The sequence below is a fragment of the Poecilia formosa genome, unplaced genomic scaffold (genome assembly GCF_000485575.1).
Source record: "Poecilia formosa unplaced genomic scaffold, Poecilia_formosa-5.1.2 Scaffold154, whole genome shotgun sequence".
NCBI lineage: Eukaryota > Metazoa > Chordata > Actinopteri > Cyprinodontiformes > Poeciliidae > Poecilia > Poecilia formosa.
This window is the reverse complement of record NW_006800093.1, coordinates 414,179-432,020: the sequence shown is the minus strand read 5'-3', so window position 1 is coordinate 432,020 and position 17,842 is coordinate 414,179. Positions and strand designations below refer to the sequence as shown.

The 17,842-nt window shown below is 41.6% G+C and overlaps 1 protein-coding gene across 3 annotated transcripts in view; it reads left to right on the top strand.

The window, feature by feature from the left end:
• Window positions 1–16,916, top strand: part of hgfa (hepatocyte growth factor a) — a 22,998-nt gene extending 6,082 nt beyond the window's left edge. Inside the window, exons 5-18 of one of the 3 annotated variants that reach the window (XM_007564014.2) lie at window positions 3,674–3,816; window positions 3,997–4,117; window positions 4,288–4,406; window positions 7,785–7,956; window positions 8,065–8,198; window positions 9,512–9,605; window positions 10,719–10,858; window positions 12,200–12,232; window positions 12,425–12,533; window positions 12,621–12,698; window positions 12,806–12,943; window positions 13,511–13,617; window positions 13,737–13,870; window positions 14,073–16,916. In XM_007564014.2, coding sequence (XP_007564076.1) covers window positions 3,674–3,816; window positions 3,997–4,117; window positions 4,288–4,406; window positions 7,785–7,956; window positions 8,065–8,198; window positions 9,512–9,605; window positions 10,719–10,858; window positions 12,200–12,232; window positions 12,425–12,533; window positions 12,621–12,698; window positions 12,806–12,943; window positions 13,511–13,617; window positions 13,737–13,870; window positions 14,073–14,249 — 1,699 coding nt within the window. In that variant the 3' untranslated portion in view covers window positions 14,250–16,916. Of the gene's footprint in view, window positions 1–3,673; window positions 3,817–3,996; window positions 4,118–4,287; window positions 4,407–7,784; window positions 7,957–8,046; window positions 8,199–9,511; window positions 9,606–10,718; window positions 10,859–12,199; window positions 12,233–12,424; window positions 12,534–12,620; window positions 12,699–12,805; window positions 12,944–13,510; window positions 13,618–13,736; window positions 13,871–14,072 lie in introns of those variants that run through there. The other 2 variants (XM_016677336.1, XM_016677337.1) reach the window with 2 other exon arrangements.
• The last annotated feature ends 926 nt before the right edge of the window (window positions 16,917–17,842 follow it).

The following is a 17,842-nucleotide window of genomic DNA, read 5'->3' as shown; positions in this document are numbered from 1 at the left end:
TATATATTTGAAAGCTGTATTTTGTTTCTGCTTTGGATATTTTTTTTGTCTATTTAACTTCAAACACGTATGACACGAAAGCAAAACAAGAAATCTCTGTGGGGAAAATATGCTTTCACTGCTCTTATTTTTAGCGACTTACCCATCTTTTAGTGCGAATGCTTCACAAAACAGCTCTGGTTCCTTGCTCACCAGGCATCGCGTTGATCATACACTTCCTCTCGCTAAATTCCCTTAGATTAAATCCAAAAAGCTTCAAAGCTCACGTCTTTTTTTAGACTTCCAGCTTCGTCCAGGATGCTTCTTGTATTTTTCTCTGTGCCTGATACTGAACAGACCTCAGTGTCTGATTTATTGTTGCTCGGTTCATCCCCTTCCACCTCGGGGGTTAAGGGAAGGTGGAGGCTCAGAGACCGTTGAACGTTTATCCAGAGTTAAGTCAGATTTCTTTCAACACATGTAGGGATGTCCTCCCCATTGACTGTTTTTTTTTTTCTTACTCCGCTGCACCAGAGGCCATCAGGTGTATCCCAGAGATGTTTTTTCTCATCTACAATACGGCTTAGATGAGCGACTTTGCAGGGATGGATCTTTGCCAGCTTCTCATTAGCGCTGCTCATTAGTTACAAGACATTTTAACTGTGGCAGAGAGGGGATTTGGGAGCGGGGGTAATAACAGTTTGAAGAGGTGCAGAGTGAATAATAGAAGCGGAGCAGAATAAAATAAAGAAGGCGCAAAGATTTATAGACTGAAGTCATTTCTTTGTCTCGTGTCCAGCTAAGTTCACTGAGTTACAAGCATACCGAGAGAATACACAGGTTTGCTCACAATTAAAACAGATCGCGGCGTGGCTCCTCTCCTGTTCTGCGCTGCCCCGGTCCTGTCATCACTTTCCACAAGCAGCGGTTTACATAAGGAAACCTTTGTCATCGTTTATTTGACACATGGTCCCCCTTGCTCTACTCAAATAGAAGTGGGCCGCTAATGTCGAATGTTAAAAAAGAGATTAACTGAAGGGAGATTCAGTACCACTGTGGGCTTTACCTAACACGGGACTGTCCTGCTGTGTGAGAAGTGCCACCCCAAAGAACAACGCGCCATTTGAGGTTCAGGTAACTATTATTTTCACGCTTGGCTTATTAAGGTGGTGGGGAGGAAGTGTTTTTCTCAGGAGGTACCCGTCAAGGAGTGGAACTTCCACCTGTTGTCGGTGTTTGAGGCTTTAAAGCTGAAAGCGGTGTCGGCCGGTCAAGCATGGAGAATGCGCAACTCCTTCTTGTTTTACATGAGGACCCTGAGCTTGATTTAGCCCTCTCGTTTGTGGAGATCCACAAATTGGAGAAATGAGTCTTGTAATATTTTGAACTTTAAAAAGGGACGCTGCGTGTGAATGCACTGAAGATGGTTCATTTTAATGAGGCTTAAGTGTTTGTAGGCAGACATTGTAGATCTTCCAAGACGATACGGTCAATATTTTTTCCAGTTCTAGCTTTTCTTAGCTAATGATAGCGTAGCAAAGCTAAAAGCTGTTAAAAGGTGTTTGCCCTTCTAATATTTTCAATGAAAAGAAAACATAGGGTGTTTTGGTAAATATTTGTGAGCTTTAAAGGTGTTTGTAGGTAGACTTAGTTTATGCATTGTTGGGGTATGTACTATAGATTCAGTCGCCAGATTTATATAGCTCTTATTTTGCATGGCTAACATTAGCCAAACAATGCTAAAGATGTAATGTGTTCGCTCTGGGATATTTTTCAATTAAAAGAAAGTGGAAAAATAATAGAATTCTGTGTAATTTCAATAAGCGTTCACTATCCATTTCTTTATTTTTAATGTGAATGAAACAGTGGGTGCAATAGTTAACTGAGCTAAGAAAATCTTACTTATCATGACTTGCCTGGCAAAGAAAAAAATTCTTTGCCATTTTTTTCTTATTCTATAAGAAAACAAATGGCATGAATATTTAGTTTATGTGCTTTGATTTGTAATTTCTAAATTGTTTTATAAGTATTTTTCTGCATGTAATGACACAAATTTAATTAGTGTAATTATGGTTACACCCAAATATAATTACACAAATACAGTTTGTGTAATTATATTTGTGTAATTGCACAAATACGTTTTTCCCTTTAGGAAAACTTAAAGGGAGTTTTTCTTTTTTTTTTTCCCCCCCACTGAAGTCATCGGTTCACCTGAAATACTGAGTTTGTTGCAAATTCTGTTCAGACATTTTGCAGCAGTTACTTCAGGCCCAGATTTCATCTTCGGTGTTATCCAAAATCAAGCCAATATGTGTTGTTGGCTCAAAGAGGGAAGCATGTGTGCATAGTGTCTGACTGCACTCCAATGGGAACAGATTTTGGCAAAATGATGAATAACTGGCCAACATCTGTTAGCAAAACATCATTACAGCTAACTTGCTGCCATGCTGCAGCCTTTTTTTTTTTTCTTTTTTTTTGTTATCCCCAAACTTTTTACTTAAAGTGGGAAAACTCGTGATTCCATTTCTAAATTAACAACACGGCATTTCTGATAGAGTCCTACAGTGTGCTAAGTTTGCGAGTTACACAAAACAGATGTGATCTTTGGCCCTAAGAAAAAGATTTGTGCTGTTTTGAAACAAGTGTTTCGTTTTAGTAACATGCACAAACGAGAACGTAGGATGTAGGCTTGACCGTGTCAACCTCGTTTTATGTGCTACGTTAAATGACTAAGTTTACTTCCATTATTAGATGGAATGATGTGCATGATCAGCGAAACCTTGTCAGAGCCTCACAGAAGCCCTAGAAGGAAGTGTTTAAACAAGTTTCAGAAGGAAGAACTTTGTTTTTTGTTTTTTTTTCTGATGTTACTCGTCGGACAAGTTTTTCGACATTTTCTCACGCTTTGCTTTTCAATTCTTAATCATTCGTTAAGAATGAACCTTGCCTTTCTGTGGAAAAGTGAGTCTGAACCTTCCTCTTCTGTCTTCAGTTGCTGTCTTGTGGTCTGCATGAATCAGGAAGTGTTGACATGCCAGGTTTTTATCATCCTGCCGTAGGAGAAGATGAATTTTACGCACTGTCCATTTGGGTGGGGGGGGGATACTTTAGCACCCCTTCTTTTCTACACCATGTTTGCACGGGATGCTATTTTTTATTTCTAACACTTTCCTTGACACTAATGTGGTGTAGCAGTTGACAGAGAAGGATTACCTTTAAATGCGCTCAAAGGTGGCCGGCGGAGGAGCTGCTCAGGCTGCTCCAACTGGCCCGTAGCGTAACTCTGTGCTGCTGCCGGTTACCGCGCTGTGACATTTGAGCTGCTTCACACATCACAGAGTCTGGAAGTAGTTGGAATTAGTAATGTGATTATGCAAAAGGTGCTAACACGGAGGAGAGAGACGTATTGATGACTTGGTTTGCATTTGACTGCTATGGGAGATCATTCCAGGATGTAAAGAAAAACGCAGCCCGCTCAGACTGCAGGCGCTTGAATTTCACAGAGTTATGCATGTAACATTATTAAGTTTCCCTTCGAATTTATTTGAGTTGCTATGCAGCGCGCTTGCAGGCCAGCGCGATACTAAAAAACACGGCTGCTGCAAAGCAAGCGTGCGAGCGCTCCTGCAAGTTTATTTTTGCAGCTCATGGTATCGGTTAACACCTTCAGCGATGTCCGTCTGTGCCTCCTTAGGTTTTACCCAGACAGATACCCAAAGCAGGACCTGAGGGAAAACTTCTGCCGGAATCCCAACAACGATCCTGGTGGTCCGTGGTGCTACACCACAGACCCCAATGTACGAGCCGAGGAGTGCGGCATACCGCAGTGTTCACAGGGTAAGACGGAATCTCCTCTGTGGACAAAACGCTTCATTTTAAGCAAAGCCCAAATCGAGAGGCCCTCAAGAGTTTAATTAATGTTTGCGCAGTTTGTTGGTTTCTCTGTGCCTTAGGTTTTGTTTGCTTTTGTGAAAGGGGGAAACAACGTTTCGATAATTGTTGTTTCTTTGTTGGCAGACGTTTGCATGAGGTGCAATGGGGAGGATTATCGAGGCAAAGTGGACCAAACGGAAAGCGGCAAGGAGTGCCAGAGGTGGGACTCAAAATGGCCTCACGAACACCCGTTCCAGCCCAAAAAGTAAGCTGAAATCCACAACGTTGATCTTTCTCACAGACACCAGCACACACCCATGACAGATGCTTGAATAAATGACGCTAATGCTCAGGAGAGGTAGACCTCACCAGTTGTTATGACTTACTTCCCACCCGACTTCCTCCCCCCACACTGTTTTCACTCTCTCCCTGCAGGTATCGAGATAAAGACTTGAGGGACAACTATTGTCGTAACCCAAATAACCGTCTGCGGCCCTGGTGCCACACCATGGATCCCAGGACTCCGTGGGAGTACTGCAACATTACCATGTGTGGTAAGGGTGTTTTATATCTCCAGCTGGGAGCTTTGTTGACTAAAGTCTTCAAAGAAAGCGTGACAAGGCCAACTGATTGTTTTTGCTCTGATTTATGACTAGATTTTTCTCAACATCTTTCACGCTCCCAACCTTCAAACAATGTGTCACACAATTGTGAATCTGTTAAAGGACTCAGAAGTAGACAGCCTTTTTTTTTGGGGGGTGGGGGGGTTTGTATCACCAGCAGGTTTTATCATTGAAGTTGTTACATGCAAGAACTTCAGTGGTTTTGGTGGTCGTCTGAAAATATAGTTCCCCCTTGAGAAGTCTTGGAAGTCGTCGTTTAATGTGGTGTTTGGCTTAAGATCCTTCCACCTCAACAAGGAAAAAGCAAATATGTTGTTTGTTACTGGGATCGTCTGCCTGAATTGAGAAATTGAAAATTGGACAGTGACAATGAAGGCCATTGTGCCAACATGCTTCACACGGTGTTTCATAAAGGCATAAATACCCATTGGACTTTTTTTTTTTTTTACTTTTTGCGACATTACATGCTTAAACTTGTATGTATTTTGTTGAGATTATGTGACAGACCAACACAAAGTCATGACTCTGAGTATGAAGAGAAAGGAAAAGGATGATTTTTTTTTTTTTTACAAATGAACATCAGAAACGTGTATGGTGTGTATGCATTTAGTCCTTTTTAATGGAATAGCCCTATACAACCCCTAATTACTGACGACTTCAGAGGTATTTTTTCATAATTTGGCCATTATGAGAAAGTAGCAAGTGTTGAAAGGTCATAAGAGACTCTATTTGCAGTTTGCCACAAGCTTTTAAAAGCAAACATCATCAAGGGGTGCTGTGGTGGTGCAGGGGCAAAGCACGTATTGAGGCCTTAGTGCTCGTGGCGGTGGTTGCAGGTTCGACTCCTGGACCTCGCGACATTTGTCGCATGTCTTCCCCCTCTCTCGTTACCCTGTTTGCTGTTGAACTTCTTTCAAATAAAGGCCACTAGAGCCAGCAAAACCTACTTAAAAAAAATGCATCGTTATCTATCCACAGCACACCATAGTCACAGTGAAACACGGTAGTGACGACTGCATGCTGTGGGAATGCTGTTCTTCAACAAGAACGGGGAAGTCGGTTTGAGTTGCTGGGAAAATAGATGGAGCCATGATTTTGTTTTCTCAATGTACATAGTTTACATAGATAGATAAAGACTTGCAGCTGTAGCTGTAACAACAACGAAAAAAAGTGGTTCTAAGTATTGACTCAGGCAGCCTGAACCATGTGTCACTTTTTCCTCCCTTCATAATAGCGCTTCTACCTTGTGTTGATATGTCACCGAAAATCACCTCCTCCCCCACAACAAACAAAATACGCTGAATTTTGTGGTTTTCACGTGACAAAACGTGAACATGCTCAGCAGACGCGAAGAGGCTTCGCACTGCAACGTGGGCTCTGAAAGGGGACAGTAGCTGTTAGTGGCATGAACGTTGGGTTCGAATCACAACATTTAGAGACGATTTAATGTGAAAGGAGGAAAGCGATTGCAGATGCTTCCTCCTGGGGCTCGGGGGGTTTGGGGGGGAGTCAGCAAATGGTGTGATGAACATGAAAATGATGTGAATCATATGCTATGGCCCTCCACAGACACTAGACTTCAACCTTACTTAACAGCAGTCGGAGGCTTTGGACTTTCTGACGTCTCAGGCAGAGCTCTGTCGGCTTTAATCAACGCACAAATTGAGAATAGATCTGTTGGAAATGGTGTTTCATCAGAAGGTAAATGGAAATAATTTTGGAGAAACCCTACAGACCTTCAGTTGTTACACACCTGACACGCATTATTAGGGTAGAGGTGAATAATATAACTTCACTTGACTCGGATTACATTTGGCTGCGTGTTGGATTTGTACCTTTGACTGCGTTTGTTCTTCAGAGGTAACAGAGGCATGGAATAAACGTTTGTGTCATCAGCAAATTCTTTCTGTCTTTTGTCAAAACGCTCTGCTGTGCGCATCCTCTAAACGCACGCGACGTATTTCTCTCTCCGTCAAAAACACGCACGCACATGCGAGCACAGGCGAGCGCTTTACAGTACAGCTTATGATTTACAGCGAGGGCGGCGGTTCTTCATTTGTCCAGATGTGTGCATCCCTCAATGCCTGCCCTCAGCGAGATAAAAACCACTGACCTGTGCTGTGCGGAGCACACAGGCACTGGCATGCGTTACATCAATCCGAAGAATCCCTCTCTTCCAACCGCCTTTTCGTTTCTGCCTCAAAACATCCCCGTTCCTCCTCCATCTTCCCTCATCTCGTCTGTCAAAGGCTAAAGAAACAAAGACAGGGTTCCAGAGGGGAGAAGTGCCGCTGCCCCTGCACTGCTGAAAGTTGAATTCCATCTGAAGATGTTTGAAATAGTTTGCCGATGGTGGAAGTGGCTCAAAGCTGACCGGTGACGGCGCGAAGGCATTTTTGTAACCCCTTGAAACTGCTTCAGTTTTGTCAAATTGCAAAGCAAACTTTGATGTATTAGATGAGTCGTCGTTGTTCACCCTCTCTGGACTGACACTGCGTACAACGACATTTCACTGCGATTCCAGCCGCAGGTCTTTTGGGATGTGTTTCTGCCAGATTTGTACATCGATGGGCTAAAAGCAGCGGTCTGTGAGTCTTGGCTTCAAGGCCCAATGTCCTTCATCTTTTAGACGTGTCTCTTGTCCAACACACCTGAATCAAATGCCTGCGTTGCCTCCTCCGTATGCAGCCGCGGCCTCCAGAGTCTTGCTGATGATCTCATTATTTGACTGGGGTGTATTGAAGCAGAGGCACATCTAAAAGTTTTGGACACCAGACTTCCATGCATGGAGTTGAAGACTCCTGGCCTGAAGGGTTTGCCCAATTCTTTGCAAAATAGCTCAACTCAAATTAGAGTCTGTGAAAGTCGATTTTTCAACTCTTGCCAGAGACGAGACTTGACAATATGTTGAAAGGTTAAAGGCACACAAATACTTTTGGAAGGTCCTGTGGATGGCTTCTCCTTTTACCCAAGGAATGTACAACTAATAATATTTTTTAGAAGATGTTATTTTGCAACAGTAAGAGTGCTATTTTAGGCAAATTGTATGATTAATGCTTGTGGAAATCCCCGTGTGCAAGAATATGTGGCACCACTGTTGTGAACGGAGTGAGAGTTTCCTATGCCAATAGCAGCATGGAGGGAGTGCTACTGTTTTTGATCATCTGCCTCTACATTAAACATGACACATTTTTTAGAGGATTAACATCTCCCTCCCCTCCTTCCTCCCTCATTCTTCTGTTGGGATCCAGCTAGTGACTTTCCCATCTTTCCCATGGCTCCCCTCACTGCAACATTTTTCTCTCGCAGACTCAGACCACAGTGAGGAAATCGACGTCAACACAACAACGTCCTGCATCCAGCGGGACGGCGCAAATTACCGCGGGACGTTGAACGTCACCCCAGAGGGCGTGACATGTCAGCGGTGGGACTCCCAGTTCCCCCACAACCACTCGTTTCTTCCTGTGAACTTCAAATGCAAGTGAGTGGACGGGAAGAAAAGCAGAAGTGTTGAAACCGAATAGCCTAACTGTCAACGATGCAGTCATCGGCATCGTCATTTAAATTGTAGCCGGTGTGTTTGCCACAGAGACCTTCGGGAAAATTACTGCCGCAACCCCGACGGAGCAGATTACCCGTGGTGCTTCACCACAGACCCTAACCAGAGGATTGCAAAGTGCACCCATATCCCCAGATGCGATGCAGAAGCCACACCGAAAATAGGTGAATACACAGGTGTCCTTCCCTTTTTCATTGTCCGTTAACTAAAATTAGAAAGTTTCTAAGAGGAATCCATTAGACACTTGAGCTACCAGTTTTCTCTCAAAACAAAGCTATTGTTGGGCTGCAACTCATGATTCTTTTAGTAATTAGCTATTCTGACAATTAATAGATTATTCTACAGAATTTTCATTTAACCACCTAAGCCTTTTTTATGCAATATTATAAGTACACCAAAAGAAACAAATAAATAAATAACTTAGTTCTATTTTTAAATAAGTAAAAAAAAAATTTGATTGCCTAAAATGCAATAAGATTTGAAGCAGGTGAAGCTCAGACTTGAGGACTTGTGGCTAAAACATATTTACAGACATTTTCTTTTTAATTATTATTTTTAATTGTGGCTTAATAAGCTGTTTTTTCAGCAAGTGTCATTTTTTGTGTCTATATACTCCATTTATCAATCAATCAGTTACTAAATTAGTTGATCATTATTTCAATAGACGATTAATCACGATTTATCACGATTAATCCAATTAATCGTTTCAGGCCTAAACCCCTGTAGAACGTTCCCTACAATCTACGCTAAATGTTTAAAACAGTCGGGGAAAGATAGCTAGGGGCAGAAATGTGAAGTTCAAGTTTACTAAGAGCATTTTTTGTTTTTAGCCTTGCCAGTTTAAGTTATGATTTATTCAAATAAGAAACATGTTTTCAAAATATGTCGCAGGCGAAATGTTTTCCACGAACATCAGAAGCAACAATAACAACAAGCATCTTGTAATTTGTAAAGAAAACCCTACATTCTTCCTTAGAGAACATAATTCAAACACCGAACCGCAGATGCTTAAAGACACGTCATGCTTTTTGCGAAATTACTCCGACGTTTCTGTATCACTCTCACGGGGCCGAGCCCCTTGGCAGCATGCTGCCCAATGAATTCCATTTCGCAGGAGAACAAACACACCAGACTTTGGCAACGGCGCTCGCTGTCGTTTCCCATGTTCCCCTGCTTTGTATTTCAGAGGACCACACATGGCATTTACTACGAGCCCTCTGTTTTAGAACAGACACGGTATAAATGAAGTTTAAATGTTCTGTTATATGTGGGGGAGCGATAGTTACACAGGCTGTCATCGACGCCGAACTGCTCCAAGCCACAAGAGTGTTTTTGCTTCTCTTTGCGAGTGCGTGATTGTGCTTCTTGCTGTGCAGATATTCAGGTGTTTGCAAAACTGCACGACTCTGTTGTCCTTGGCACTCTGGTGAGTTCTTAATGAGATTTTGCAAAATAACTTAACCTCACTCCTCCCCAGACTGTTACGAAGACAATGGAGAGATGTACCAAGGCGCCTTATCGACAACTCGATCAGGAATTCCCTGTGCAGATTGGGCACCTCATATAAACAGGTAACAAAGTAAAGAGAACTTGTTTTTGTTGCCATGGCTGCACACACCTATTTTTTTTTTGTTACTGGGTAAGTGTTGACAGTTCAGTTCCCATCACTTTGTGAAAAATCTCTTTAATATTAATGAAGCGAAGCAGTGAAAACAAACAGTGAAAGGAAACCGGGGTGCCTTGGGGGGGTCAGCACCAGGTCTAATTATTATTCAGTTTACTGATGAGAGGAAACTCTGGGGTCCTCCCCGAGTGACCCACGCCGACTAAGACGTTGCCTGTTTTAGGACCTGTCGCTTTATGCTGAAGTAAGGCTGTTGGATTTACTTAATTTCCAAGAATTTTAAAAGCCAGAATGGCACAGACAGATGGACATGTTCCAGAACCGACCCCTGACCCGAGGAAGTGCTTTCTGAGGAGAACAGATCAAAGCCAATCAGCTCCCTCGCATCCACTGCAGCCAGCAAGTCTACCCCGCTCAAGGTTAAGGGTCATCCCAGGGAAAACTGCTGAGAGCTACAGCTTGTTTAACATTCTCCTGGGAAGTGGAATTATCTTCACCCCCCTGACAAATTGTTGCCCTTCGCTTGGCATCGTTTTTTGTGCCTGTGTGTCCAAACCCCTGCCTCGTAATTACTTTTCAAGGGTATTTTGGATACTTGAGAAGATTGCGTTTAATTCTTGCACAGCCAAGTGGCGAAAAGACACACGATTAGATGCGAATTCCTACCAAGAGTACAACCAAATCGTTCCGTAGAGGTTGTGGCTCCTGTTGGTCTGAGCCCTGCTGAATGCTTAGACTGCATACTTTCATACTCCCTTGAGCACCCTGCAGAAAACTCTGTTTCCTTCTATGTGCTCTGTGCAGCGAAGGCAAGAGGATTCATTGCGCTATAAGAAACCCAGAGCCAAACTTTCCAGGCATAATGGGATTGCTTACAGTGTGAATCTACTGTATGTGCGTGACAGCGCAACTCCATGCGCAGTGTACACATACTTGGTTATTTTTAGAGCGAGAGGGTGTGTATTAATCTTCATGAGATGTGACCCAGCGTTGGCTCTCTGTTGCACTGTGCACATGATAACAAATGCAATATGAGAACCTGTATTTGTGTGTCTTACAGTGGGGATTCTCACTCTACAATATCCCACGTAGGGCTGGAGAGGAACTACTGCCGGAATCCAGACCGAGACAAACATGGCCCCTGGTGTTACACGAGTCCAAATAACCGCTTGGTCTGGGACTACTGCAAGCTGAAGCAATGTGAGTCAATAAAGTGCTTTAACATATGAAACAAAATGTCAGGAGCTACAGGACCTGGACGCTTCTGCTTTCGTAGACTTTAAGAGGCCCAGCTGATGCACCTGTTTCCAGGTGTTGCGCAAACAGCAGGATTAATACTGAAGCAGATGTAAAACCCACAATCAGAAGGTTAAATAGCTACCACTGACAGCTACTATTATTAGCATGCTTTTTTGGATGGTGGGGACATAATTTGTTGATGGAGAAAGCTAGCTTTTGTTTTTCCTTGTCTTGTGTGTTTGTACCAAAGTTTAACCAACTTTGAAAGAAGTAACTGTCTGTGAAACAAGTCAGAACTTGTCTGTTCCAACTCAAGTGGTTTCACTTTTTCTTGCTAGGCACCACACTTATAAATGGAATATGTTATAGAATATTATGCTATCTAGCAAAGCTAACTGAGATATATTGTAAATAACAAAGCAATCTGTAGCCATCGACGTAACCAAGCTAGCTTTTTGCCTACACATTCCTTTCTTTCTGCTAAGCTAAGCTATTTAACACTAAAGTAGTTTTTGAGAAACAAGTCAAAAGTGTTGGCTTTGATTATTAGCATAATGCTAATATACAGCCAGAAAGAATTTGTCTTCTTTCCTGTTTTTGGTGCCGTGCTAAGCTCACTGGCTTCTTAACGTTTGCTGTTTTTTCTCAAGCAACCTCAGAAGTGCCATTCAGCTATCAAAAATTATCTGGCCTTGTTGGAAGGAGAATCATCAGAAATAAAAGTGTTTGTTGTACAGCTAATCATCAAATCTAAACCAGTATTTCAGCATGCCTTAGCCACACTGACTGGAAGATTGAGCTGGTGTTGAGGTGTGGTGCAATAAATAAAATAATTTAGCTTCACAAACTTTTGGAACCACAACAGAGCACAGTAATGGCACTTCTCTTCTCCATCTTGTCTGATGTCTTGTGTGATCCTTAAGCTGCGGTTTTGTTTGGCAGATAATACACATTGCCCAAACAGCTAACAGATGGCGAACCCGACTGCCAGTCTTTTATTTAAAAAAAAAAAAAAAAAAAAAAAAAAAAAGGACTGGTTCCTGGATCCAACATTTTCTGTGGCTGGTTTCAATCTTGGTGCTCTGAAGAACCTCTTATGAATGGCTGCATAATGATTTCCATAATGTAAAACATGTCCTCCATGAGGTTTTTAGGTCTTGAACAAATTTATCCGCAGTGTTTTCTGTCAAAGCCTCTAACAATGATTCAGACGTGCAGATAAGTCTTCATAAAGCCTGCCATTTTCTTATGTTCCCTGCTGCTGTGAGGTCTGTTCTTACTGTTGTGATTTTCTTACATTAGGCGAATCGGCAACAGTGGCCCCTCAACCAAACAGTAAGTATCCATTTTGCTCATCTGCCCTCACTAGTCTAATCCTCCTCTTTGGCGCACTATCTCTGATCTCCTCCCTTTTCCTTGTAATTCCTTAGATCTGACCCTCCTGTGTTCATTTACCTAAACAAATCATATTTCATGGTTGATCTTTTGAAGCTATAGTAAACATGATCAAAATATCTCCTTATACAGATCTAGCGAGGCCCAAGATATCATGCTTTGTGCATATAAACACCAGAATAGTCGGAGGACACGAAGTGCAAGGAGCAGATGGCGGCTGGGTTGTGAGCATTCAAAGAGAGTAAGTCCGTTTCTTTGTTTTACGGAACATTCTCAAAGTTTGCAAAGATTTGCCAAGTCATAAAATTATTTCTGCAAATTGTCTTAGGAAGGTTCATCAGTGTGGCGGATCACTGATCAGAGAGGACTGGGTCTTGACCACCTACGATCAGTGCTTCACGTCCTGGTAACGATCTCTTTTCTGGTACTTTCCCCAAATAATCAAACGTACCGTTGTTTTCTCTGTGTCTTACCGTTTTTTTATTTGTTTTTTTTTTTGGCTCACCTTGTCAGTGTTCCAGATCTCAAGGATTACAGCATCCAAGTCGGGCTGCGTCACCTGAACGAATCTTCAAGGCGTCCTAGATTGGGGATTTCTCGCCTGATATGTGGCCCAGAAGGCTCCAATCTGGTTATGTTGAAACTAGAGAAGTAAGTACCCAGCCAGCAATGATGTTTCCATTTATCTTTTACAATATATTAACTATCAACATGCTACTTGCTCAGTTTGGGTCTCCAGAAAATTTCTGTTCTGTCTTTCTGTCTGAGGCCTCACTTGCCTTAGATAAAGTCAGTAACTTTGGCTCTCTATTAGAAAATCCTGAAAGAGAATACCCAGCCAGTAGTTTGACCTGTGGAATGGGATAAGAACCGCGTCAGCAATTTCACCTTTGAAATCTTAAATGTGGCTGGATTATAACAATCCTGCAAAAAGGAGTTGGCCAAAATTCCTCTACTGGAATGTAAAACACTCCATTTCCATTTATCATTCATCCATGATAGCATTTGTTGTTGCCTAACAGTTTCTAGGTTTAGGGGGCAATTACATTTTCACATAAAGCCAGGTTGATTTGAAGAGGGGTTTTTTTTTTCCCCTTAATAAATGAAACCATTGTTTGGGTGTTGTTTTTGGAAATTATCCTGGATATTATTTCACAGAAATGTACATCTTGATCTTCAGATTGCTTGGTTGTAAAATTGCCATCATGTTTGTTTCAGTCCTGCCCCGGTGTCCGAAGGTGCGTCGACGATTCACCTCCCGGTAAAAGAGTGTCACATCGCCGAAGGCACCAACTGCACCATGTACGGATGGGGGGAAACAAAAAGTACTGCCTTCCTTCGCCTTAACTCCATCACCCTTTCGATGTTTGAGGCTGTTGAAGCTCAACTATTTACACCTTACAGTATTTGTTAAATCGCCGACTGTAGATCGCTCTCTGTTCAGGTACAGGCCTTGACGAAGCTCTGAACTCCGTGACGATGCCCATGGTCGACAATGAAAAGTGCCCGCACACCAAAGGGGATGCAGAGAAGAGCAGAATATGCGCTGGAGGCAACAAAGACGAAGGCGTATGCGAAGTGAGTGTCAACACTGTGTCTGCTTTGTGTGACTGAAACAGTGTTCTTGTTTTAAATGTTTACGATTTTTTGCAATGGGTTTTATAGAGATGTTACGTGAAGTCAGAGTTTAGCCCATTTTAGGCTGGATTTAGTTGCAGAAGAGAGGCTCGTTGTCAGCAGCTGTCGACTCACTGCTTGCGTCTGCGTCATTTCGTTTCAGAGAGACGACGGCGGCCCGCTGGTTTGCCAGGAGCATCATCGAAAGGTTATCGTCGGTGTGAGCACCCCGCGGGCAAAATGTGCCTCTGCGCAGCCTGCCCTGTTTGTTAATGTTGCGTTCTATTCGGAGTGGATCTACAAAGTGTTCAGACTTTACCCCAGTTTGCCGAGGAACTGACGGGTCGGAGTGGGAAGAGTCCTGCTGTGGACTGCTACACGAGGCTGCCGATGACGAGGCAATCGGGACCAGAAAGCGTTGCAAGTCCTGAACCAAGCAATGAGGGAAAACGACCTTTGGGAAAGTCGCCACTCAGGAGATCAGATTTAAAAGATGGAATGTCTCCACCTTAAAATTCCAGGCGACCTGCGCTTGTTTTTGCGACTATTGTCTTTGGCACATAGGTGGCAAGCGTTCTTGTTGCGACATGTTCAGAATTTCTGAAATTATGCAAATAAGGCAACACAAAAGATGCTTTTGAGTCAGATGGTGACCTTATGTCCTGGAATGTACTTGAACCTGGTGACTTTGGTGACTACCAGTTAAGGTAGCTCCTCTTCGACTGGGATTTCTGTGTTTCTTTCAATTTGTTTAGCTGGGCTACAAATTGTGCTTTTTTACTTAAAAAAAGAAAAAAAAATGTACGGGAAAGATGAAACAACGCTGAGGGCCAAAAGTGCCACAATCCAGCAATTAGATAATCATATATGTGTAAGTTTAAGTTAAACTATGAGAAATATATTAAACAAAATGATTTATCTCTCTCTCTTTATCTTCAAATAAATAGATGATCAATTACATCAATGTGGAAGAATATTATAAATACATAAATCTAGTTTTATTGTTTCATAAAATATGTCATTAATTTGGATAATTTGAATTAATCATATACTAGAAATATAAATGTAACTATTTCAGCATTTATTTAATGATTTGATTTGATTTATTTTTTTATTTTTATTTTTTTACCCGTCAAAGTCGGTTAGCAGTGTTATAGCGAACGTGATTGGTCTGCAGTTAGCCAATCCGAACGCAGGGTCCATGGCAACGAGCCGTAGCAACATAATTGTATGACAGATGAAAGCTTTAGTGTATTTGCATATGCATGTGTGTTTATTTCTAAACACACATGCATAAATATTTATCTGTCAAATTATTTATTCTTTTATTGTGGCACTTTTGGCCTCCGGTCCAGTTTACAAATGGACTCATCCGCTCTGGTTGTCGGGTCCTTTGCATATATCGCAGCTGTTAGTTGTTTCAGTGTTAAAAGCATCAGGCAGACAACTGTGGAAAACGGCTAAAAGAATGAAAACGTAAGCATGAAAATGTCATTAGAAAATTCCTCGCAGACTCCCTGTGAGAAAACAAGTAAGTCAGATGGTTTATGAAGCCAAAACTGTCCGACTGTACGTCCAGCAGAGTTAGAAAAATTGGACTTTGGATGCATAAATCGTTAATATGAGCACATCGAATGCACAACAGCGGCAACCGTGGCCAACCTGGCAGTTTTAATTGTGTGCAGTAGCTGAACTACCTTTTCCCCAGTTAACTGTAACTGTTGGTTTCCTTCCCCCCCCCCCAAAGAGAGAGAGAGAGAGAGGCTAAGTAGGACTGAGCAAACTGCTCCAGATCTTATGCTAATATTTGTAGCATGAGAGAGAGAGAAGAGCCATGCCAAATACAACATGGCTGTTTGGTATCCAGTTCGGAGGGAGCTGTGGCCCCTGGTGGGCTGTGTGTGGTCAGTAGAATATTTTTTCTTCTTTTATATAAAAAGTGACTGTGTGTGTACAGACCTGCAGATTTATGTTTTTGTTTTTTTTTTTCCTGACATTGTGTAAATTTTTATAGGTCTTATAGACCTGGATTATTGTCGGTTCATTTAGCATCATCGGATAGGCTTCTTTGAACTTCTGATTGTGTGGAGTATTTAAAAACAAAAACCAAAACCTAGTAGGATGTAGTAATTTATATTTATTTTTTTAACTGAGAGGACGAAAACGGTCATAATTGGGCTCATGATTTGATGGTATGCTTACTTTGCGGGTTATATTACAAACATGGTATCAAAGGAGTTGGTGAAATGTGAAGAAAGCAAATGTACGGTTCTCTTAGGTTCCAAAAAAACAAGACAGAGATGGCTCATCAGCTGCCGAAATGTGGCTGAAAAAAAAATGTTTGAGATTTTTCTCTACTATGCAAAAGCATGTGGTTTCCGTGAGTTCCAGCTTTCGACCTTGATCCGACAAACCAAAGAGCCACTTTCCATCTCATTTCAACTCCTTACCAATGAGCTAAACTTCTAAAACAGACAAGAACATTTCAGGACCTTCCTTTCTTGTTTTCTTCCCTCGTTTTCTATTGTAACTTTTTTGGTTCTTTTCTGATTACTATGCAGAAACAGACTTTTGTCGGTGAGGTTTATGTCTGTGCCGTTTTGTTATTCAAAGGAGACGTTGCAAATCTCCTGCCTTCAAGAGTCTAAATCTGTTCTTATGAATATATGTAACCGGCGACAATATTACAACGTAACTGCAAATCCAAACTACTCGTGAACATTTTACAAGTGAAATCCAGAAAATGTGTATCTCAGCTGACAGGTGAAACCAAATGCCAAATGTTTTTTTTTTTTTCCATGGGAGTTTTGTTTTGACTGTGTCCTGAATGTGTTGCAACTGTTATTTAATTCAGCCTAACGTAATGTAAATATGTAGATACGAGTTGTATATTTTGTTAACAGCACACTTATAAAATACAGCTGCTATTTCTTTTGTATCATGATATTTTTTTTCAGATTTTTGTATCCTTTTATATTCATATTTCTAATAAACAGCTTTACAGCGACCCGTTTCTTTTCCCCTGCATGTTTTCCTCCGTACAATTCCATTCATTCTGCTTTTGACGGTCGTGACTTTCTCCCGCTGAGAGAAGCGAACTCCTTGTGTATGATGAATATTCTTGAGTGGCTGCAGCAGCAGGGGTTATCCATACAACTAGTCAAGGAGATAAATTATCACGTCCTCAGAAACGTTGGGATAACAAATGCGGAGATCGCTGGCTTAAGTGCTGTGGAGTTCACTCTGGATGAGCTTTTCAGCCAACTTTGGGGTTGCTCAACATGAGATAAGAAATGCGTTGTGCTCCAGATTTAAGCTCAATATTTGTGCCAAATCATCAGTGGAGGATTTCAAACGGTACTCTAGGGATTTCTTGCACGAAAGACAGAGGACAGGTACTGAGATTCTGTCACGCTAAACATTGATTTAAAAAAAAAAAAAAGAAAGAAAATAATCTGTCGTGAGGTTTTGTGTATCCTGTTTACACACTGCACTCTTTGGTCAGCACTTGTAAAAAGTAGCAGCTCTATTTTTCATGCATTTGATAGATGTAACTACTCCAGAAATTATTAATGTGTTATCTTAAAATGAATCTGTTCCACTTGCATTATGAAATAAAGAGTTTAAGAGGATGCGACTGGGAATGTCCTGTTTGTAATGGACTCAGTCCATAGTTTAGATGCTCTCCAGTTTCAAGATGTCTTTTTTTTTCTGCAGCCTAGCCTGTTGACAGAAAAAAATTATTAAATACATGTTGTGAGTTGCTAATAAATGTCTCTGAAATTTGCCATCGTTTCCCACACTTTGCTATTTTCTTTTGCTATTCTCATTATAAGAGCTGATTTTTAAAAAAAAGTACTACTAGGTCAGTGCTTTGTGTTTACGAGTGTCTCTTTTTGTTTGCGAGTAATGGGTGTACTGCTAATGAACAGC